Here is a 25,053-nt window from a genome sequence, read left to right on the forward strand (position 1 = left end):
TGGCATTTAACAACCTTTGCCTGCAAATGTGGAGGAGCAAAATCTAGAACAAGTGAAGGTGAACTATTATGAAGGAATCCAACACTTTGAAACTGGATGGGCTTTGAGTAATCTTGAATATGAAGGGACACATCCTTGTCATATCCAAGACCAGTTCTGTGCTTGTTATGGACAAGCTCTTCCCAAGGTTTGATGATTGGCTTTAGAAGTGCAGATTGAATTTCTGCTTTTGCATGCAAATTCACTCTTGAAATGGGTACTACATTTGCCATTTCTTGTTTCTGATGGGTGTCATGATGCTTATGTTGCTGTAATTCATCTTGCTGAAGTTGGGATTCAAGCTGCAAAAAATCAAGCTTTTCCTATGCATTCTGCAGACATGTTTTAATATCACAGAGAGTGTTTTTGTTAATTTTCACCATCTCATCAACAATTGAATGAGTGAGAATATTTAATAACTCTAATACATCACCAATCAGAGCCATTTTAGAAAAGAAGTATTAGTTGACGACCACAACGATTTCAAAGATTTTCCAATCTCCATTGCAATCATAACTTTACTCTCTCTATTGCATAAAATATATCTTTATGATACTTGTATAATAAGAAACAAACTAATCCAATTAAATTTCAATACACATACCAATTCAACCCGGTGTATGTCAGTGTTTGCAACTTCATAATGTAGAGAAGGGATAGCTAACCATAGGTTACATGAGATTTAAGACTGTTTAACGCTCTAACTTACCAATCTTAGTTAATTGTCTGTGCAGTGGGAGGATTCAATGATGAAATTCTGCAAGAAGTACCGAGAGCACATGCAAAGGCACCAGGAACGACTCCCCGGTTTCTCCTATGTTGATTTAAGAAATTTAAGAAAAATTTCAAGCACTGCACTATTAATGTCACAAACAAAGCAGCACAAAGCTGTCTTCGGATAAAGGAAACAATTCCAGTGAGGTTAATGACATTAACGCAGAGGGAGACGACGTCGGTAGGGCTTGCCGCACCTGTTATCTTGTGTGTGACAGGATGTTCTTTCCATCACTGTTGAATGAGATGGCTGCTGTGGTTTGTTGCTTCAATACACGTGCAAAACAGTTATTAGAATTGCACCTTGCCACTGGATTTGGGAAGAAGAGCGTTGTGGATAATTTGAAAAACGATTCTTGGAAATTGAGTTATGCGGAAAGACGGTGAGGGCGGAAGACGTGACAACATTTCGTATTTCGGTTCTTGACAAGAGAGATGTCGCAAGATCAGGCTGTAGCGATGGATTTGTTGGGGATCGAGAAGGGCTCTGTGAAAAATGAGTCTCAAACAGATGAAAATCCTGTCATTGCACAGGCAAAACAAGAACCTGTTGCTACCGAGCAAATGATGACTCCTGCTGTGTCTGCCCCTCGGTTTCGGGAACAAGTGATATCATTGAGATAATAAATTCGTCTCTTTTATTGTTAAATTGTACCAAATTCCATTCAAAAACACATATATAAAGCATTCAATGTATCAACACTACAACAACTTCATCGATACTCACACAAACATCAGAAGATGAAGAGACTTCAACGCACATGTAAATGGCTCAATGTACATAATGAATCACAGACTCAAGCTTCTAAATCGATATCGAACCTCGTGAAAATACCCCGCATCTCCACCAGTCCCATTTGAAATTTGGAACGAAAACTTTTCACTCTCCATCTACCGCTTGCTTTAAACCTGCACATTTAACTCTTCCACCAATCCATGTCGGTGAGGGACAGGAAATAGTTACATTATTTGCTAGACAAAATTTTGTCTCGGCTCATGTCTATCAGTCCCGCATTTGTGCACTCCACAACTTCCTCCTTGTGAGAGTCCTCACATAGAACCTTTGTCGATTCCACACACATGCAGACACAATTTATGGAACAATTCAACCATGACGGTACATTCAAGAACGAGAGAAAAGGTATGGAGGGATGCGATAATGATACACGTATTGTGACCAGGAGCAGGCGTGGATGGGGGAGGCGTGATATTGATACCACTGCTCACTGACAAATTGCGTGCACTGTACAAATTTTGGATGCTCATGACTCAACAATGTTTATCATGAAGCCAGAATATAATGGAAAAAGGTGCATTGTGGTGGCATCATCTAGCAAGCATGCTGTTCTGGAGAGCCAAAGCATGCAGGGATATTGTTGATATACAAGCTCAACAATTTCGAACCCTGGTCATATTGAACTAGCGCAACAATGTTTGAGTGGCTTAGAAGGGAAATGATAGCAGAGAAGCTTAGGGCTTTGGATGATTTCGCAGTGTGAAGGGGGACAAATAATCAACGTTACAATGACTCACTTACGCTAAGCGTTACTCAAGTCAATACTGAGGCAGGAACATGGCACTTTGGCTAAAAATAGGAGCTGCACATTTTTGTTGGCGGCCAAAATAGGAAACGGTCAAGTAGAAATGGCTGACCTGACAAGCTAAGAAAATGTCAAAAAACCTAGCGTTCAGGTTAGAGAAATATTTGCAGAATTGTAGAGTGTTAGGTTTGAAGAAGGCCACACAACAATTCAATTTCTAAGGAGGCCACAAAACCAGTGGCTCATATTTGAGCACGACAGGAATATGCCTGCAGCTCTGATACCATGTTAAACATACATGGAATGTAAACAACGCATATGAAAGATAAGCATTAGATTGCATATATTATTGACATGATTTGCATTTATAGTACATGGTGTGACCCTTGAATTCATATTCCAAGTGGTCTCTTGGACTCCAGTGGCTGTTCACATTCCACACCAAGCCATAGAGGATTAGGTGTTCAACATAATTTTTGAAGGTAATTTTGGGGTTGACACCATAAGTGTCAAGGTCAGCCTAAGGTTATTTTAGGCTTGTGACAGCTGGACAGCCCCTAAAATGTGACGTTTTGGAACCCTCTTTATGTGTATAAATAAGAGGTTGAGTGGAGGACAAATCCTCATCCATTGTGCAACACGCATACACAAGAGAAGAGCTTGTTGGAGGAGAGAGAGATCCCTGTTTTGGGCTGCAGCCAAGAAGGACAGTGAGGTCAATTGAAGGACTGTTTTGGGTCATTTCAGGAGGACCGAAGTGCTGGTTGGAAGGCCGAGGTCCTGTTCTTGGAGGCCGAGGGAGGGAAGTCTGTTTTGGGGGCAGAAGGAAGGGTGCAGACCCTTGAGAAGGGCTGCCGCAGCAAGGAGAAGGCTTGCTGTAGCAAGCTGCAAGCCCTAGAAGCCACCATAGGCCTGTTCTAGGCAAGACAAGAGGGCCATAAGGCCTGATTGAGTGAGCGGGTGCAGTGAACAGGTAGCGTGGAGTTGGAGACTTGCTGGAGAAGGGCAGCCGCAGAAAAGGCCAGATTTCTGGGCCAGATTTCAGGGCTGTTAGGGACTGTGGTCGGGTGCCCTAACCAGTCCAGAATTGCAGCAGTCAACATACACTAAAACAGTGAGCTAGTGCATGCATTTTGAAGTGCATCTTGTGTGTGTTGGGTCACAGTTTGTTGACCAGATTTGGATCGGGTTTCATTGCAGCCTGTGGGTGCCATTTGGAGGACTTTCCGTGGAGGTGAAAAGTCCATCCTAGGAGTAGAACCTACAGTGAAGTATTGGGCATCATTGGTCTGGTGGAGGGCAGCGTGTTGATAGCCCAAAGTAGCCCTAGATGAGCTATCTTGAAGTGATGAAGAGGAGCTGAAGGTTGGGTGAAGATTGGTGCCGAAGTGCAACACCTTGATGGACAAAGGTGACTGCTAGCCTGGCAGTTTGGAGCTCAGGATTAGGCCTACCCAGAGAGCAGATTGGATCAGCCCGTGTACATGCTACAGAAGTGACATGCAGCAGTGTTAGGTGGAAGCCCTCCTGGAGTCTCGATGTGTTGTCCTTTGAAGGACTAAGGGGCAGCTAGTGAGCAGTATGGGAGCGAAGGATCGGCAGGACAAGATACGACATCGAAGCTGCAATAAAGTTTGTCATTATATCTTGTATACCATAGACTGTTGTATTATGCAGATTTGGTTAAATATAGCGAAGATTGGGTTGTACATTATTGTCCAATTTTGTTAAAAATTGTGTATACTTGTGCATATGTGATTTACTGCTTTATATTTTCCGCCGTGCAAAGTAGTTCTTTTTGAGATTCTTGGGTTGGTAGCGTCAGAGATTTTAAGATTCTAACCTAGACCCAAGATTGTGGAGATTCAACAGAAATTAGTGGACATTTGGTGATGAATGGATGATCAAGCTTCTTGTCTTCTGTAAATTTCCTCAACAAGTTGAGGACTCATGCATGATTGTATTTGTATTTTGTTATGGATGTTTCCTTGTCCACAACAATTTGAAACATGCTTTTTAATGTCCTGAACACCCTGTTTTGGCGTTTTGGTGAAGGATCCATATCCACAGGTAAAAGATCTTAACTTCTAAGATCTGGCCTAAACAAATGGCTGAACAATGTGTCCAAAATATAGTGGGGTTGCTGATTGCTCTCTGTCGGAAGTGTGCCAATGGCCAAATATTTGGAAACCTTTCTATCACAATTTGGACAACCCCCACCTACCCCCCCAACTTTAACACAGCTGACTCTATAGCTCATGAAGCAATAAGGCATTCTTTAGAGGGTTGGATGCATTAACATATTTAAGAATTTTTGTTCCCTGGGAATGAGATACAAGAAAATTCTCTAATGTTCTGTTTTACCCATCACTCCACACGTTGGAGATAATGGGGCAACCTTTATTATTTTATAAAGAACTATGCTCAACAATGAATTTTTCCATATCTTGGACATCTTCTGTGAAAAACCTACGTTAAGAGAGTCGGAACCAGGGGCTTTGAAACGTACTTCACAAATGGGAATAGCATCAACCATCGCTTGCTAATATAGGGATCTATCAACATTAAAAGGTGAGTCTGAATAAAACCAAAATTTTCTGATAGCTTCTCAGCTTGCTGATGGACATATTTAATCAATGTTGTGGCCTCTGGGTTATGTGGAGATACTGGTGGAGCAGTGGGAGAAAGAAACCTATGTATGGATTCTTCACCAATATTAGTTGAGGTTGTTAGTTCAAAGCTGGATCGAAATGGAGAAGTTGTTTTGGGTGTCAGAAGCAGTGGTTTCAACAGTAGGTGGTGGATCAAATGCAGAAGAAGAGAATTGGCCAATTTCAGCCTTAATTTTTTTATCGTTTGCCTCGCATCTTCCTTGGCACCCAGGCTGGTAATTGCTTAAAGTTGAACGTCTGTAGGCACAATTTGGCTTACGTTTTACATGGTGCAGTGGCTTTTATGTCAAATGGAAATTCATACAGTTGACTCCTCTACTCAGTGGACCATTTCAAAATTTGCATTACACCTTATGGTCCCCCCTACTGTCCATATCTTCGCAATAAACTCTGAGAAAGTCCACTTAACTTTTTCGTAATTTTCTTGTTCTTGCTTTAGGGTTTTGTGAGGAAAGAAAAGCCAACAAAAGCTCCCCAAAAATTCCAACTTCTCAAAAGTTAACTGTTTTCTGGGTGAAAATTTTGTCTAGGAATGGCCTAAATATTTTTATATGTCTATGTTTGTGTGCTCTTATTTATATATATCATTTATGTATCTATATAATTTATGTTTACATGTACATGCTATTAATATTTGGTTTATAATTTCTTCTCCTTAGGCTTGTTAGTGTCTCCAACTAGTTTTCATTTTACCGAGTAAATGTTTTTTTAATGTTTTATTTTCTTTTTTGTATGCAGGTTATCCAAATGAATGTCCAAGAGACTGTTCGGAAACAGATTGTAGAAGAACTGAAAATAAACAAAGCCTCACATTGTCCATACGTTGTAGTATGTCACCATGCTTTCTACGATAATGGTGTTATATCCCTAGTTTTGGAATACATGGATTGTGGCTCTCTTGCAGATGTCATTAAGCAAGTGAAAACTATTCTTGAACCGTATCTTGCTATTGTCTGTAAGCAGGTTTGACTATTTAATGCAATTTACCCTCTTGTTAATTGCATTTCGTAAGAAAGCTGATTTAGAAATTAGATGGAATGTAGCTATTCTCTCTTAAAGTATTGTTTTCTCAATTGCTTCTTATCTAGGTTCTTGAAGGTTTGGTGTATTTGCACCATGAACGGCATATAATTCACAGGGACATTAAACCATCAAATCTGTTAGTGAATCATAAAGGTGAAGTAAAGATTACAGACTTTGGTGTTAGTGCAGTTCTGGCAAACTCCATGGGGCAACGTGACACCTTTGTTGGCACCTATAATTATATGGCGGTATGGTGTTTTAGAAATCTTATCTAGTTAACTTCAACAAAATTTTGTAGGTATTTGCTTATGTTGGACATATTCTTTTTGATGCCAGCTTATTGTGTTTGGCTTAGTTTGCCAGTTTAGAAATTTGAGTTTGCTGGTCTTATTTTCTCAGTTATGTATATGTTGTTCTCTCTATATTTTGAAAAAAGTGAACTCTGCTTATTTTGTATTTTTCAGCCAGAGCGCATTAGTGGAAATGTATATGGGTATAGCAGTGATATCTGGAGCTTGGGACTTGTTATATTAGAGTGTGCAATAGGCCGCTTCCCTTATTTACCTCTTGAACAAGAAGAAGGTTGGTTGAACTTCTATGAGCTGTTGGAGACAATAATTGAGAAACCACCACCTTCTGCTCCACCAGATCAATTTTCTCCAGAATTTTGCTCATTTATTTCGGCCTGGTAAGATTTCAAGTTACATATGATGCCAGATGAATGTTTAATTCTGTCAAAATTTTAAATTGCTGAATGTCCTGTTTGTGTAATCCAAGTGGTGGAGGCAAAACACTTGAAGTTTACGGATTCTTGGGCTAAGCACTTGAAGTTTACGGATTCTTGGGCTCAGCACTTGAAGTTTACTGATTCTTGAGCATATGGGCTGAATTTAATACTGTCTATAACCTGAGTATCAAAGCATGATTTTGATTTAAATTGCCAGGTGGTATAGATCAGTTACTGTGATAATGATAAATACCATTTTGATGATGCTTTTGAAATACCTTGCAATTATGTGGATCATTTTTCAATGGATACAGATATGCTGATTGTTGCATACAGATATGCATATCAGTGACCGTACAGTGCATGTGGGTCCATACAACAAAGCTGATATTGCCCAATTTCTCCTTTTAATTGTTTAAACTTTTTTTGTTTAATTATTATGTTTTAATTTTTTTCCCGTAGATTTCAAGAAGCCTCTAGAGAGTAAAAAAATCTTATAAACGAGGCTGTCCCATTATTTATTTTATGTTTTTCATTCAAATGTTCTTGGACCTTGGGCCTTAGCACTTGCTTATTTATTTTTGAATATGCATCTGTATTCTAAATTATAATGTTGAAACCTAAAACTTAATTCTTTCTGTCAAAGTTTCACTATAAAATTTTGAAATATATATAAATATATATATATATATATATATATATATATATTTATTTATTTATATATATATTGCATATCCCAGTTTCCTAATTTTTTGGGGTCGTGTTTCCAATTCGTTCCTGTTTCAGATACACGTTTCCCTTCCCTGTACAATGCAACTTAGCTGTTAGGCTGTGATCAGGTTGTCCAAATAGGATTTTAATTCGATTAATTCAGTTTTCTCCGACAATACAATTCTTGCTTCAAACTATTTTATCCTACTTGTCAATACTCTAGCCAACATTTAACATGACACAAGAAGGGTACAGGTTTTCTAAGGTTCTACCTGATGCCTCTTTGGTCCTTTTAGTATGAATATGATTATCCTTACATTCACTTGCTCCCTTAAGTCTCTAAACTTCAAGAATTGTGTGACCAATGTCATTATAAATGGAATCAGGTTGGAACTGTTTGCCCCAAAATTATGAAATGCACACTAGAACCAGGCTAAAACCAAGGAAAAACCTGGTATAAAACACATTGAATACAAATACGTAAAATATTAAAAATATTCATGTACATCAATGCAAATTCAAACCATTAGACATCAAATATGCAAAGTTTTCTCATTTATATTGCATGTAAGGATGCAATAACAAAATTACCCTCGAGATATTAGTTCTGCTGTACATACAATTAAAGTTCTGAAAGGAAATATGTAAACATTGAGGTTCGAGATGGCATCTCAAGTTCAAAATTGTCATACTATCAAGAAATGAATAGATAGCTCATCTTAAGTCTAGTTCATTATTTTGAGTTAGTTGAGTCTATGAATATGATGTTTTCTCTCTTTTGGCGAATGACAACAACTTCTGCTATTTGATGTTTCAAATCAGATACCAGCATTGGGAAACACCCATGCTTCAATGTTGAAATTTCTAAGTATTACCCATTAGAAATTTTATCTGTGTTCTCTGGTTTATTTCTCCTACGTGTTAATTACGAATATTCTCTGGTTTATTTCTCCTACTTGTTAATTACGAACAAGTTATTTAACCATGTAAATACTGAAATAAACACAATATGGTCTCAACCATCTATAGATCAACAACTGAAAGAAATAGCAAACACACAAGTGACACCGTTATTTTTGGACAACTCGTCCCCGGAAAAACCGAACTTGGGAAAATTGGTGCAACAATTTTGAGTGTTATTTTATTATGCAGTCTTTTTGAGTACAACTGGGTGCCAAATTGGCTCACCTGACAAAGAAAATAATCCGGCAGTAATACCTCTCTATTCGGAAGAAAATATTTGGAAAGTTTGCTCCACGAAACCCTCTCCAGCACAATCTAAAGCTCAGCGTCAGCCCTCCTGGCCTATGCGTCAGCCCTCTGAGGCATTGTGTAGCCTCTACGGCCCTTTGCGTCACTCCTGCAGCCTCTGCGTGGATAACGCAGGGCCCTCTGGCCTTTGGCGCAGTCTCTTCTGCCTCTGCGTGGCTCCCTCTGGCTCAACGTCTGCCTCTCTCTGCTTCTGCGCTGGTCTCTGGACACTATCTCTACCTCTCTGCCTCGTACTCACTGCCCCTTGCTGCAATTGATCATTGATTCGATTTCTCTTAGCAAACCCCGCTTTAGAAAATCAAATGACTGATCACTCTGGTGTGTTTTCTAACTGACCCTCAAGCCTCCTCTTATACTTTTCCTGTTGGTCCTTCAACAGCTGAGATTACATCTCTAATCAACGACTAAGTTTAGATTTGGCTTGATCCATGTCATTTAGAACCTTCTAACCCAATTTTATATTAATCCCATTAATATTTTATTTTTCCTAAGTTTAGACTTAGGAACTCCATTAAAAATATTAATTGTTTTAATATCTCCTTAATCGGGTAGAATCTGCCCAAAACTTTTCTGGGTCTTGGAGATCTCATGTGCTTTAGCCTGTCCACCAATTTTCATGGCTAGAACACATCTGATGCTACCCCAAATCAACACTCCCTCTTTGAGAGGACTGTGCTCTAGTAATACTCCAGAGTCCACACTGAGCATCACTCTGATTATATGGCACCGGTACCTATGCTGATGCTAGGCCTCCTCGCCCAACATCCTTTGCACTGTTGCATCCTGTACTGCTGCCCATGGCCCTGCCACTGCCACTGCTTCATTCGTATGGCAGCTCCCTCGACATCTGTGCTGCTGCTGGTCCTTTCTCCCAACACTGTATCTGCACTGCAACCCCCTCTCATCATATTGCATCGTGCTACTGCTAACTGCTACTAGACTGCAACTCAGTTACTGAGAAGTAAGTAACTGATCCACCCAACTACTGACATCCTTGTCAGGCTAGAAACACTCCCGATGCTGAAGCTCTCTCTGCCGCTATCACGTGCTCCCTCTACTGCATCTGCACTGCTGCAACAACTCTGTGCCTCTTGCACTGCTGCAACCTCCTCTATGCCATCCTGCACTGCTGCAACCTCCTTTGTGCCTCTCGCACTGCTGCAACCCTCTCTATGTTGCTTGAGACTACTGCTGTAGCACTCCCTGTCGCTTCATCCGCATCCATTTCTAGCAACATCCTCCATCTTGCTACTCTCACTTCGGGACTCCCGTAGCCAGGTATAATCCAAGAGTTTGGGTACCTCAAGGATCCTGCCCCCCATCGCTTGTAGTCCTGTTGACTACAACTTGATGTCTTCCCACCTCTTCTATAGAGGTACATGAGCACTCATGGCACAATTGTCATCCTCCTTTACCTCCTTTTCTGCCTTTGTTGGCGCTGCCTCGGAGTCAGATGCCTCTCCCTTATTCTTCTTCCTCAGACACTAGTTCGCATAATGCCCCAGTTCCCCACAGTTGAAGCACTTAATCTTGGAGAGGTCCTTTTTCTTCCTCTTCTCCTGCTTCCCCGCAGATGCTAGAGCTGCATCCTCTTCCTCCTCTTTCTTGACCCAGACTCCTTCGCTGCTACTTCCCGTCTTGGACATCCATTTGATCTTTTCTTAGCGAATAGTTGCCCACAATTATTCCCAATCTAGAAGATTCTCCCTGCCCAGAATGCTCTGGACAAATGTCTCCCACTCCTCGGAGACTACGTTTAGGGCGGTCCTCACCATCAACTCTTGATCCGGCATGGCCCCTATGGAAGTCAATTGGTCCCGAATCTCCTTCAATCTATCGAGGAAGTGATCTATCTGCTCCCCCTTCTGCATTTGGTATGACCGCAACTGATTCTCAAGTAACATCTTCCTCTGCATGGAAGTATGCTGGTACAACGTCTTCAAGGTGTCCCACATTTCCTTTGTCGTCTCCTTCTTGGCAATATGCTGGACCACATAATCCTTGACCCCATCAAGGATGATGCATTTCGCCTTGGCCATTGGTTCCTCATACTTTTCATTGTCAGCTGGGTCAACTGGGATAGCCACTGTTCTCAAGGCGAAGGGCTTGATGCGATGTCTATCTAGAATGGATAGGATCCTGGCCTTCCAAACGACAAAGTTGGACGCCCCGTCCAGCGTGTCTTGATCCCTCAGTCCATTCATGGCCATCTCTCTGCTCTTCCTTTTGAATCCTCCGAGTCTCTATTTCCCTCTGGAAGTTCTCTCTTCGACTCCCTCTGAGTCTCGATTTCCCTCCTGGAAATCCATCTGCCAACCATCGAGTCGCACCTCTCCAATCTCCTATGCACTTGCAACACTGATTTGGATTTCTTGGCTAGAAATCTGCCTAGGTAGTGACTCCCTCTACCTTGGTTTTGCCCTGTTAGGTACTGTTCTGTCTCGGCAGCAACAACACCCCAGTAGCGTCACTCCCCGCAATCTGTCCACAACTTCCTATGCCCCAACAACTGAAGTATTGAGCCTCTAGGCTCTGCGCAACCCTAGCACTGGCTGAAATGCTCCCCTAGCCAACTGCGTCAACCCTCTTGGTCTCTGCATGGCTCTTTGTGAGCCTTTTCTGCCCTCCTCAGCCTTTGTGCTGGCCTCTCTCTGGCCCAAACTGATGACGCAGTCCCTCTGCGTCAACCCTTCTTTGCCGCTTTCTGCAAGGAACAACTTCTGTCACTCGAGACAACTGTTTCTGCTGCAAATGCTTTGCTTTAGTTGGTGCCTTCAACTCTCCTGTGATTTGCAACCACGCTCTGATACCATGTTGAAATTTCTAAGTATTACCCGTTAGAAATTTTATCTGTATTCTCTGGTTTATTTCTCCTACTTGTTAATTACGAACAAGTTATTTAACCATATAAATACTGAAATAAACACAATACAGTCTCAACCATCTACAGATCAACAACTGAAAGAAATAGCAAACACACAAGTGACACCGTTATTTTTGGACAACTCGTCCTCGGAAAAACCCAACTTGGGAAAATCAATGCAAAAATTATGAGGTTTATTTTATTATGCAGTCTTTCTGAGTACAACTGGGTGCCAAACTGGCTCACCCGACAGAGAAAATAATCCGACAGTAATACCTCTCTATTCAGAAGCAGATATTCAGAAAGTCTGCCCCACGAAACCCTCTCCAGCACAATCTGAAGCTCAACATCAGCCCTCCTGGCCTCTAGGTCAGTTCGAAACCCTCTGTGTCAGCCCTCTGAGGCACTGCGTAGCCTCTACGGCCCTTTGCGTCACTTCTGCAGCCTCTACGTGGATGACGCATGCCCTTCTGGCCTCTGTGCAGTCTCTTCTGCCTTTGTGTGGCTCCCTCTGGCTCAACCTTTTGCCTCTCTCTGCGTCTGTTCTGGTCGCTCAACACTATCTCTGCCTCGTACTCGTTGCCCCTCGCTGCAACTGATAACTGATTCGATTTCTCTTAGCAAACCCCGCTCTAGAAAATCGAATGACTGATCACTTTGGTGTGTTCTCCAATTGACCCGCAAGCCTCTTCTTATACTTTTCCTGTTGGTCCTTCAACGGCCGAGATTACATCTCTAATCAATGGCTAAGATTAGATTTGGCTTGATCCATGTCATTTAGAACCTTCTAATCTAGTTTTATATTAATATCCATTAATATTTTATTTTTCCTAAGTTTAGAGTTAGGAACTCCATTAAAAATATTAATTATTTTAATATCTTCTTAACCGAGTAGAATTTGCCCAAACCATTTCTGGGTCTTGGAGATCTCATGTGCTTTAGCCTCCCCACCAATTTTCATGGCTAGAGCACATCCGTTGCTACCCCAAATCAACATTCAATTTGTCAGTACCATTGAACAATCTGCTCCAGGGTCATGTTTTGAATATATGTGGAAATGTTAGAAAATTTTCTGTTGTGCTGAAAGCTGAAAAAAGCCCCTGTTTCTATCTTCTCTGAGTGAACCAAAAGGCATGACAATCATGCTTTTTTTTCCCTCCTAACCATAACAATATGTGAATGTAATCAAAACAACTTTCCAGAAACGAAAGTATAACTGGATTGAGATTCGAGACAAACCACTACAACTTGAAATGAAACATGTCATCATACCTGCATATGCCAAGGAGATCAAAATGGAGTTTGAAGCATTCATATCATAACTATGCGAATCATATTGAAGTTCAAAATTGTGACTGGAGAGATGTTGCCTTAAAACTGCAATGTTAAGACACCACAACCATGTCAAAACTGATGTGCAAGATAGCTAGAGCCATACCACATGTTACCATAATGCTATTTGAGCAGATAAGTCACCTAACACAATGATATGACACATGGAGTGTTGTTTTTTCAAGTGCAATAGGATACAAGCACTAATTTATGAAACTGATGATTACTTCCGATGTTGTAGATATTATCCTTACTACTAGTTGTTTATTTAGCAATTATACTTCAGAAATTCAACCATAACAAGCAGTAGGACAATAGAGATCACAATGAGACAATGATGCACACGACAACACAAGATTCACCCTGGGAAAACCCACTTGGGGGAAAATCCCAACAACCTTTTCCATGGAGAAATTATTCAATTCAACAAGAGATACATCTAATGCTTTAAGTCAAACATAAAGTCAAATTGACCAACAACACAACCCTTGTAAAACTTGGTCAAACTGCCCTCTTGTCAATTCAATTTGCTGCCCATTAAACTCTGTTTGATCTGATCTGCTAGGGCCGAATTTTGATCTACTTCTGCAGTGAGAAAAATTCAGACCTGCTGCCTAGATATGCTCAGAAACTCGGTCTGTCTATCACACGTGCGAGGTCACAAAAAGAGAGAAAAGTCACACATGTTGTTGAAGAAAAGGGTACCAAGGAGGATTTTCCTAAGAAAACACTTTATAACACATTTTTTGCAAGAGACTTTATGAGTTAAATTAAAGTCAGGCTATAAAGTCACTTTATGAGTACTATGTACTATATATTTTTTAATATTAAATTCACTGTTATCACTTACTGCAAAATTGTTTGAATGGGGCCAAATGGTGTCAAAAGAATGCAAAAGAGCAGAGAAGTTTGCAGTCATCGTCCAAGCCGTAGAAGGACTCAAAGCCTAAATCAGACCCTCTCCATTGGAAAGTGCTCTAAACAAGCTTTCCAACGATATGTGGAAGTCCAAAAATGGACCCATGGATAGAAAAATATGGTCTGCTGAAGTTTCAAGGATTGAAGCCTTAGGAAGGTCCAAAGGTATCAACGATTGCATATCGGAGGTTGGGCATACTAGCACAGTGCAACATCAGAGCATCAAGCATATTGACGATGGCATAGCAGAGGTCCAGAGTTTTCGACGATCGCATATCAGAGGTCTAGAGTTATCGGCGCATCGCAACATTGCAGTCAAGCATATCTGTGATCGCATATCGGAGGTCCAGAGATATCGGCGCATCACAACATCACAGTCAAGCATAATGACGATCACATATCGGAGGTCTAGAGATATTGGCGCATCGCAACATCGCAGTCAGGCATATCGGCGCATCAGCATATCGTAGAATTGGAACTTCTTAAAGTGAGATCCTTTAAAAAGTTGCGATATCATAAAGTGTCGATAGTGTTAAAAATCACCGAGGAATGCAGATAAAGATTAACAAAGGATTTTGTCGCAAAACCAAAGGTGGACATGCCCTTTTCTCTCTCCTCTAACGGGACACATGGCAACACATGAATGGTTCTGATAAAGCTACAGTGGCATCTAACGTCAGCATGACGTGGTGGTATGAAAGGACACGTGGCAGGCAGTTTTGGCATTTTGAGGGGGACTAAGGGGACAAATCTGGGTGACACGTGTCACCACTCATGAGGTGCCACGTGGAGTGATGACATCATATCGGAGATCGCATATTGGAGGTTGAGGATGTTGACACTTTATAACAGTTGGCAATTGAAAAAGTGCCGATAAGGGGGCTCCGATATTAGGGCTGGCACATGGTCGAAAAGAACTTATAGAACCAAGGGCGGTAAGCTCTTAACAAAAGAAAAACGGCCCTGGGCAGGAACAAAATGCCTTAGCGCCTTAAGGCTAAGCCTTCGATCACTGCACCCAGTCCCATGGAGGAAAATAGAAAGGGGCTAAACAAAAGGGGCCAAGGACATTAGAACTTTGTTTTCGTAATGTCTTTAAGAATAAAAGTCCCAATGAGTAAAAGCTCTGATATAACACTATTGCAATAATACAGGACATATTGGGCTTCGATAGTGTAATACAGAGAGTTAAAGGCGTATGGGTCGGCAGTTGCAAGATTTAATGCGGGAACAAAGGAGTTGGTCTTAGGAGTAATGGCGACTGTCAAAGATCGCTAGGTCAAGGTAGCAAGGACCACGATCCACAGGAAAGAGTGTTGGGTCTGCCTTGAAGTGATACAAGCCATCTCTATGCTCCGATGCACGTCTTTAGTGAGATAAATGGAGGTATGGGACTCAGGAAGTAGTGTGCAGGTCACTTGAGAATTAATTTCTCAGCATGGAGCTCCACGTAGTTATGCAATGAAAGACTGCTAGGTCGATCTTTGTTTCTGCATTATGACAAGAAACCAACAGTTGATTGCTCCCAGCTCCAAAAAGTGGGGAATTCAAGCAATTAAGGCGAAAATGACAGGTGAACCTGCCAAGTAACAGAGGAGGAACATCATGGCAAAGGCGTGGCCTAATTAGAGGCGGTCGCAGCAATTGGCATGGAGATATTTTGTTGTGGTCATCATTCAGTTTTCCCATGTTTTGTTATTTTGTACTTTGTTGCATTTTAAAGAAGCAATCAAATCTGTTGTAATCATTTTGGGTAGCAGAGCCATCTCATGCTGAGACAGTTGGAGCTTGGCTGAGATATTTTTTAACTATTGTTCAAAGCTCCCCTCTCCTTATAAATAGAGGGAAGAAACACTTAAAGAAGGTTCAGAATTTTTGGAAATAACTCTTGGAAAGGGCCTTTTCCTGTTTTCATGAAGGCAGTGTTATGAATCTTGATGTATGCACATTTCTCAAAAGATTAATATGAGATTTCTGGTGATTCCAACTTATTGGATTGCAATATGTTCATCTCCCCTTGTGTTTTCATATATGTTAAATATTCTTCTCAGATTTCATGTCACGTAGCTGCTAGACATATTTCTCATTAGATGCAGATTCATTTAGATCAAGTTATTGATGGAAAATGCATGTATTGATGTGGAAATTAAGTCTTTAAAAAACGCTCCATGTATCTTAGCATTCCATAAACATTCCCTTTCTCTTGTTTCTCTCTAAATCTAGATATATAGAATTCTTAAAGTTTAAGCTCTGTATGATGGATTTCTCCTCTACTGTCTTCTACCATTAATCTGTCTTAGCAACTGATTTGCTGCAAGCTCTCAAATCGTCCACTTGACACAATTTTGGAAAGGAAAGAATCATCACATGCCCCACATAGACAAGGATTACACTCAACCAATTTTCATCTCAAAAAATTAGGTGATAGAACACAGGGATCACATAAACAAGACTCAAACAAGTCACATAGAAAAGGATCAAACACAACCAAGTGTTAAGTGGTGGAACACTTGCATCCTAGACAAGTCACACAGACAAGTCTCACTACACCTATTGGGCAAATAGGTGGCTCTTCCCATGTCCTAGAGTGTGGGTCAGATGCATACTGAGGCATACTCTTTTGGCACACACTGCACAAGAGGTTCCTCATCCTCAGGAGCTTTACAACATCATTCCCTAATCCTATGAGCTCTAATGGGGGGAAAGGAAGCTCAATGTTCTTGATCAGCTGTGACCACTTCCGGGAAGGGTCATGTCCATAAGTCCAAGCTGCTTTCTAAAAACCAAGACCCTTCCTTTCAGTAAAGGCTTGGTAAAAATGTTAACTATCTGATCATCAGTGGTGATGTGATGGAGCCTCACTGCTCCTCTCTGCGCCATATCTCGGATATAGTTATTAGTGATACTTGATCTCAATATGTTTGGACTTGTCATGAAACACAAGATTTTCCGCAAGTCGAATCTCACTCTTATTGTCACAATATATAATTGTTCTGCCTGGAACTTGCTCAAATAGTTCCCCAAAAAGATTTTTCAGCCAAACCGCCTTGCAGCTAGCCATGCTAGTAGCAATGTACTCAGCTTCAGCGGTACTCAGTGCAACAAACTTCTGCTTTCTACTCCTCGAAGAGATCATGGCAAATCCCAAGCTAAAGCAATACCCAAAAGTGCTCTTTCTATCAACCGAGTTATATGCCCAATCAACATCAGTATATCCATGAAGTCTTACATTTTTCGCAGTATATTTCAATCCTAGATTGATAGTTTTATGCAAGTATTTGAGTATATGTTTTGTAGCAATCCAGTGGGCATGAAAGGGACCAATCATATGCTGACTTAAAGTGTTTACAACAAAGCATATGTTAGGTCTAGTGTTTACCAAAAACATCAAAGAACCAATGAGCTATCTATACTCTGTGGGATTTGCTAGACTAGGTCCTGCAACTTTGCCACACAATTTCTTAAAGTTCATTTCCATAGGAATATGCATGGACTTGCATTCTACCATAGCAAATCTGTTGAAATTTGATGACTAAAAAGTTTCTTGCAATCCCAACCTGGTTTTAATTTCACCTTATCACTCCCATTCAGTTAAATGCCCTTTCCCATAAACTTACATTCAACATATAGAATTCTGGAAATGGAAGTTTCAGATTAAAACACATGGGATTGTCAACACATGCTGAAAATAAATATGGACATAAACAGATCAGCAACACACATAAAAATACACATAGATTTTTGGTCAACTTAGACCCAAGCAAAACCCCTTCAATCTTCTCCGGGGAAAACTTGTTAGAGAGCTCTTCAAATTTATTTATCCTTCAAGTTCAGGAAAAATACATTTGTAGACAAAAGAAAACAACAAAATACAACTTATCTCTTTAGCCCGAAACTCCTTGAAAATCGTGCCCACTTTGCCTCGATTTCCGTGCCCACTTGAAGTTGAAAATATGTATTGTACGGATACAGACTCTACTGTATGGATTCCATATGGACTTCCGTACCGCTATATAGACTGTATGGATTTTTTTTTCAATTTTTGTTTCTCCAAAACCTTTTCTCGAACAATGTGCAACTCACAACATTAAACGCTGTTCGTACTGTACCTTCTGTTGTCTTCTATGCCTTGATTTCCATGCCCAACTTTGCCCAGAAATCACTCCTTCAACTTGCTGCAACAAATTTCTCCTTCAAAACTTTTCTCCAGCTCTCAATCTCCTTTCTGCAATCTGCTCATGAATAATCAAATGCAGTCTCTCTTTTCTTTTGCCCCTTTTGTTTCCCTAAAAGACTTTTGGGCAACCCTAAGATCTAATGGCTCAAATTCATTTAGATCAAGGGATGAGAATAAATGTGCATTTAATTCTCACTTTCTATTTTTTAACTCACCCGTTAAATAAAGTACTCACATTGTATTTTATGTCTAAAGTCACTTTTCAATTTATAATTTAACATTGACTTTACCACTTATAAAGTCACTTTCACTTTATAAAGTCACTTTCACTTTATAATGTCACACTTAGGAAAAGAATTATTTTGGACATTTTTCCCTTGGTAGAGACTAACCCATGGGACACCACTTGTCCAAGGTACATTAAAAATCAACACTCCCTCTTACTAAGGAAAGTGTTTCTCACCACACCCATCTTGTCCCTGAAATGGACATGCTTGCCTCTTGGCAAGGACTTCGTGAGAACATCGGCCACCTGCTCATCTGTTGATATATACTCCAGCTTCACTGCCCCTTTCTGAACATAGTCCCTGATGAAATGATATTTGATGTCAATGTGTTTTGACCTATCATGAAACACTGGATTCTTCGTGAGTTTAATGCCACTCTGATTATCATAGTGAATAACCGTCAGTCTCAACTCTTGATCAAATAGGCCATACAACAACTTGCAAAGCCAAATGGCCTCACAACTAGCTTGGCTAGCAGCCATATACTCAGCCTCAGAAGAGCTCAAAGCAATTGACTTTTGCTTTCGACTAAACCACGACACAACTGTCGACCCCAATCCGAAGGAACACCCTGAAGTGCTTTTCCTGTCAGAAGCACACCTTGTCCAATCTGAATCTGTGTAACCTGCCAACCTCACTACATCTCCCCGCCTGTAGTCCAGACCATAATCAACAATCCCCTGCACGTACCGAAGAATGTGCTTTGCAACTGCCCAGTGCACCCTCTTGGGCTCAACCATGAACTGGCTAAGTGTGTTCACTGCAAAGCATATATCTGGCTTAGTGTTGACCAGATACATCAAGGACCCAATAAGCTGCCTATACAATGTGGGATCCACCAAAGTAGAATCTGAAGCATGAAGCTTCTTCTAGTTGGTGATCATAGGTGTAGACATGGGTCTACAGTCTGCCATGTGAAATTTTCTCCACATATCCACAACATATTGCCCCTACCCCAAAAAGATATGCCCCTCCTCCTGCCACACCTCAAGCCCCAAAAAGTAATGTATCAACCCAATTTCCTTCATTTTGAACTCCATGGCAAGATCCTCCTTGCAACCACTAATCAGTCTCTTTGCCCCAGTAATGAACACGTCATCAACATACAACACAAGGATGAGTGGATCATCCCCTACAACAATGTAATATAGGTTCGGATTTGCACCACTCTTCATGAAACCCATCTGCTGCAAGTATCAATACTCGAATACCAAGCTCTCGGAGCTTGCTTAAGTCTGTAGAGTGCTTGCCTCAACCGGCATACACGAGTCTCTCGCCCAAGTACCTCAAAGTCTTGTGGCTACTCAACATACACCTCCTCCTCTATAACTCTGTTCAAAAAATGTGGTCTTCACATCCATCTGATGGATCTGCCGACCCATTTTTGCAACAATAGAAATAAGGGACCGGATAGAAGTGTACCGAGCTATGGGAGTGAAGGTCACATCGTAGTCAACTCCCTCTATCTGTGAGAACCCTCTAGCCATAGACCTCGCCTTGAACTTCTCAATGCTGCCATCCACACCATGCTTGATGTTCTAGAGCCACCTGGAAGTCACAACTGACTTTCCCTCAGGCATAGGCACCACTTCCTAGACATTGTTCTTAATTATAGAGGCATACTCTTCCACCATAACCTCTCTCCATACCTCCTGGTTGGCAGCCTCCTCATAGCTAGTCGGTTCAGAGTCAACAATGCTTGTAGCATTGGCTACATAACTGCAAAACCGCTCAAGTGGCATACTCTCCCTCTTCACCCTTTTTGGAGGACCAACAGACTCCGCTTCCTTCAAGGTGTTTTGAAGCCACTTGGGCCTCCTCTTCCCTGAAGAAGCTTCTCCATAGGGAACCTCATCCTCTGCCCCTGAGTCTGGTGAACTTGAAGGTCTGCCAACTGACCATGGTGTGCCTGTACCAACACCTGTCCTCTAAGAACCTGTACTGGCACCTGTGCCTGTGTCAACTGAAGTGCCATGTGAACTTTGTACCAATGGACTCCCTAAAGAAGTGCTCGGTGAACTCGCCACTAGTGCCTCAGATGTCATTGACACTGAAGTACCTCCTGTACCAGTCAATCCAAAACCCTGAGGTCCTACTCCCTGTACCTAACCTCCCTACTGAGGAGAAGTCTGTGACTCTCTCTCATCATACTCCCGTGATCTTCGATAGACCTTCTCCTCCTCGAACTATATATCCCTCCTAATTACCACCCTTCGTTTAGAAGGATTGAAGATCTGATAGGCCTTCGAAGTTTCACTGTAACCCATAAAGATATCCTTCTCTGCCATGGGTTCCAGATTCGTCCTCTGCTCCTTGGGGATATAAGAATATGTGAGACATCCAAAGATACGAAGATGTCCCAGATGAGGCTTCTTTCCAGTGAAAGCCTCCTCCGGAGTCATATTCCCCAATACTCTGTGAGGACTTTTGTTCTGAAGATAAACAACAGTATTGTAGGCCTTAGCCCACAAAAACAAAGGCAACCCTTGATCATGAATCATCGTTCTAGCAGCCCCAACAATAGCTCTGTTCTTCCTTTTAGACACCCCATTTTGCTAGGGTTTGTTAGGAACCGTGAACTCTCTCCTAATGCCCTCCTGTGCATAGAAGTAAGAAAACCCACCACCAGTGTACTCACCACCATTGTCTGACCTCAAGACCCGAATCTTCCTACCAGTATGCTTTTCCACAACAACTTTGAACTCTTTAAAGCGACTGAAGACCTCACCCTTAGTCTTTAGGAAATATATCCAAGTCCTCCTAGAGTAGTCATCAATGAATATAACATAATACTCGTAACCACTCAAAGACATATGAGACATACGACCACTAACATCAGTATGAATCAAGTCTAGTCTGTGACTCTCTCTCATCATACTCCCGTGATCTTCGATAGACCTTCTCCTCCTCGAACTATATATCCCTCCTAATTACCACCCTTCGTTTAGAAGGATTGAAGATCTGATAGGCCTTCGAAGTTTCACTGTAACCCATAAAGATATCCTTCTCTGCCATGGGTTCCAGATTCGTCCTCTGCTCCTTGGGGATATAAGAATATGTGAGACATCCAAAGATACGAAGATGTCCCAGATGAGGCTTCTTTCCAGTGAAAGCCTCCTCCGGAGTCATATTCCCCAATACTCTGTGAGGACTTTTGTTCTGAAGATAAACAACAGTATTGTAGGCCTTAGCCCACAAAAACAAAGGCAACCCTTGATCATGAATCATCGCTCTAGCAGCCCCAACAATAGCTCTGTTCTTCCTTTTAGACACCCCATTTTTGCTAGGGGTTGTTAGGAACCGTGAACTCTCTCCTAATGCCCTCCTGTGCATAGAAGTAAGAAAACCCACCACCAGTGTACTCACCACCATTGTCTGACCTCAAGACCCGAATCTTCCTACCAGTATGCTTTTCCACAACAACTTTGAACTCTTTAAAGCGACTGAAGACCTCACCCTTAGTCTTTAGGAAATATATCCAAGTCCTCCTAGAGTAGTCATCAATGAATATAACATAATACTCGTAACCACTCAAAGACATATGAGACATACGACCACTAACATCAGTATGAATCAAGTCTAGTATACCTGTAGATCTATTGTCGCTCGCTGGGAATGGTAACTTGGTGTACTTTCCCAAAGCACACCCTCTGCAGACCTCATAATGCTCGACATTGAAATCAGGAACTACACTAGTGATATCCCTCGGTACTCTCAAAGCTCCATGATGCATATGCGCCATCCTTCGGTGCCATAACTCGCACAAGTCTTTGCTGCTGGTGGTACTAGTGTGAGTGCTACCAGATCTGCTACTCACCAATGCTCCTGCCGACTGAAAATTGAACCTGTATAGTTTCCCAGAGCGGACTCCAATCACTCTGGCCGAAGTGATGGAAGCTGCCTTGGGATGCATCAATACCTACCCTCCTGAGAAAGTGACATCAAACCCCTTCTCCCCCATAGCAGACACTGAAATCAAGTTCTTCTTCATCCCCAGAACATACAAAACATCCATGACCTTCAAAGGAGGCAAAGACTCCCTCTCAAAGGTCACAGTCCCTACACCAACAACTCTTACAGTGCGGTCATCTTCTAGTACAATCTCAATATCAAGTGCCCTCTCTGCAAGCTCTGAAAAGAGCTCCTGTGCACCTGTCATATGGCGGGAAGTCCTGCTGTCTATGTACCACACATCGAATGATGTACTCCTACTAGATGTAGAAGTAATAAATGCAAAGTCTTGGTGAAACTGTGAAGCAAACTTCTCCACCTCTGCTGAAGCTGCAATACCCTTCTTCCCCTTGTTCTTCGTCTTAGGACATGTAGCAGCATAGAGTCCCATCTTCTAACATGCCCAACATTTGTCTTTGGACATATCCATATCTTTCTTCTTCTTCTTCTCCTTTGTCGATTTGGGGTAGCATCGAATGTGCTCTAGCCATGAAATTTGGTGGAGAGGTTGGGGCACATGAGATCTCCAATACCCAGAAAGGGTTTGGGTAGTTTCTAAACAGTTCAGGAGATATTAAAATAATTAATATTTTTAATGGAATTCCTAAGTCTAAACTTAGAGAAAAAAATATTAATGAGAATTAATATGAAACTGTGTTAGAATGGTCCAAAAGACATGGATCAAGCCAGATCTAATCTTAGTCATTGATTAGGGACTTAATCTCGGCTGTTGATATGTCAACAAGAAAAGTATAAGAGGAGGCTGGAGGGTCGCTTGGAGTACACACCAGAGTGATCAGTCATTCTATTCTCTAGAGCGGGGTTTGCTAAGAGAGATAAAATTAGCGGTCAGGAGTTGCAGCTGAGGGGCATTGAGTAAAGAGAGACAGAGAGGCAGAGATAGTGCCGGGAGAGCAGTGCAGTAGTTGGGGAGATTGACGCAGAGCCAACGAAGGCTCACGCAGAGGCAACCAGGAGCTATGCAGAGCCTCAGAGAGGCCAGCGTCGTTGACACAGAGGGCTGACGCAAGGCCTCGTAAGGCTGACACAGACCCATCGGGGGTGACACAGGGTCGACACTGGGCAGAGAGGGGATGACATAGTCCAGAGAGAGGCTGATGCTGGGGTTTCTGGGGCAGATTGGTGCTGAGTAGCTGCTGGAAGGATTATCCGGGGTTTTAGCCAGGAGATTTGTCAGAAACTGGGAGGTATTACTACCAAGGAAATTTTCTGTTGGGTAGGCTAGTTTCGGCACCCAGATTGTACTATGATATTGCTTAATAAGAAAACCCTCAGATAGCTGCACCAATTTTCCCACATTGGGTTTTTCCGGGGACATTAGGCCAAAAATAATGGTGTCATATGGTGTGATTGTTTCTGTTTCCTTTAGTTGCTGATCTGTAATATGTCGAGCATGCACTAGTGTTTATGTTCAGTATTTACATTGTAAGTAACTTGTTAAGTAACATAACAAGTAGGTAGGAATAAATCAGATAAAGTGTATAAAGGGTTTATAACTAAGTAGACTTAGAAACTTCAACATGGTATCAGAGGGTGATTGCAGATCACAGGAGGACTAAGGACATCAGTCGAGTGGAGGAATAGCAGCAGGACTAACGAAGGGTGACGCAGTGCCTGTGTCATCAAGGGTGAGCCAGGAAGAGGCTAAGGAAGCCAAAGAGAGCTTCATGCAGAGCCACGTAGAAGCTGGGAGGGTTGACACAGTTGGCTGAGGAGGCAGGGTTGCTGGTGCTGGGATTGTGCAGAGCCTAGGAGCTCTCACCTTCAGGTTGCTGGAGTTTAGAAGGTTGTGGGAATATTGCAGAGTGGAGCTAGTGAGGTACTGTAGTTAGAACAGTGCCTGACAGAGCAAGGGCAAGAGTAGTTGCTACTCAGGGTTTCTAGCCTAGGAACCCGGATCAGTGGTGTGGTTGCATAAGACGATCAGAGTAGGGGGCATCTCGACAACGACAGAAGGATTTCCAGGAGGGAAATCAAGACGCAAAGAGAGTCCAAAAGAGAACTTCTAGATGGGAAGTAGGGACTTAGAGGAGTCGAACAGAGAACTTCCAGGAGGGAAGTAGAGGAGCATCATGGCACTACATGGAGTAAGAGACCAGGATAGATTGGATGGAGCGTCGAACTTCGCAGTCTAAAAGTCCAAAATCTTATCTGTACTTGTCCAGTCGACCCCAATGATAGCGACAAGTACGAGGAGACAATGGTGAGGGCCAAGAGCATCGTCCTTGACGGGGTCAAGGACCATGTAGTACCACACATTGCTGAGAAGGAAACAACATATGAGATGTGGGAGGACCTCAAGAAATTGTACCAACGTACTTATGTGCAGAGAAGAATGTTACTTGAGAATCAGTTGAGGTCGTATTAGATGAAGAAGGGAGAACCGTTTAACACCTTCCTCGGAGGATTGAATGAGATTCGAGATCAATTGACTACTATAGGAGCCACGCCGGATCAGGAGTTGATGGTGAGACAACCTTGAATGCTGTCTTAGAAGACTGGGAGGTATTTGTCTAGAGTATACTGGGGAGAGGGACACTTCCACCTTAGGATGAGATGTGGGTGGCTCTTCGTTAGGAAGAGATTAGACGACAGTCGAAATGGGTAGCAGTAGTAAGGGGATCAAAGTCAAGCAGGAGGAGGAAGATGTTGCCCTAGCATCTGAGGGAAAGCAAGAAAAGCGGAAGAAGAAAGATCTCTCCAAGATAAAGTGCTTCCACTGTGGGGCGCTGGGTCATTATGCGA

The 25,053-nt window shown here is 42.0% G+C and overlaps 1 protein-coding gene across 3 annotated transcripts in view; it reads left to right on the top strand.

Moving 5' to 3' along the window:
• Window positions 1-25,053, top strand: part of MKK6 (MAP kinase kinase 6) — a 338,959-nt gene that overhangs the window by 226,310 nt on the left and 87,596 nt on the right. For all 3 annotated transcript variants that reach the window (XM_089423254.1, XM_089423262.1, XM_089423257.1), the window contains exons 5-7: window positions 5,765-5,989; window positions 6,115-6,297; window positions 6,514-6,737. In XM_089423254.1, the coding sequence (XP_089279380.1) occupies window positions 5,765-5,989; window positions 6,115-6,297; window positions 6,514-6,737 (632 nt within the window). The remainder of the gene's footprint in view (window positions 1-5,764; window positions 5,990-6,114; window positions 6,298-6,513; window positions 6,738-25,053) is intronic.

Source organism: Pinus tabuliformis, chromosome 6, assembly GCF_031772625.1.
Source record: "Pinus tabuliformis cultivar Carrire ecotype Pingquan chromosome 6, CPIR1, whole genome shotgun sequence".
Classification (NCBI taxonomy): Eukaryota; Viridiplantae; Streptophyta; class Pinopsida; order Pinales; family Pinaceae; genus Pinus; species Pinus tabuliformis.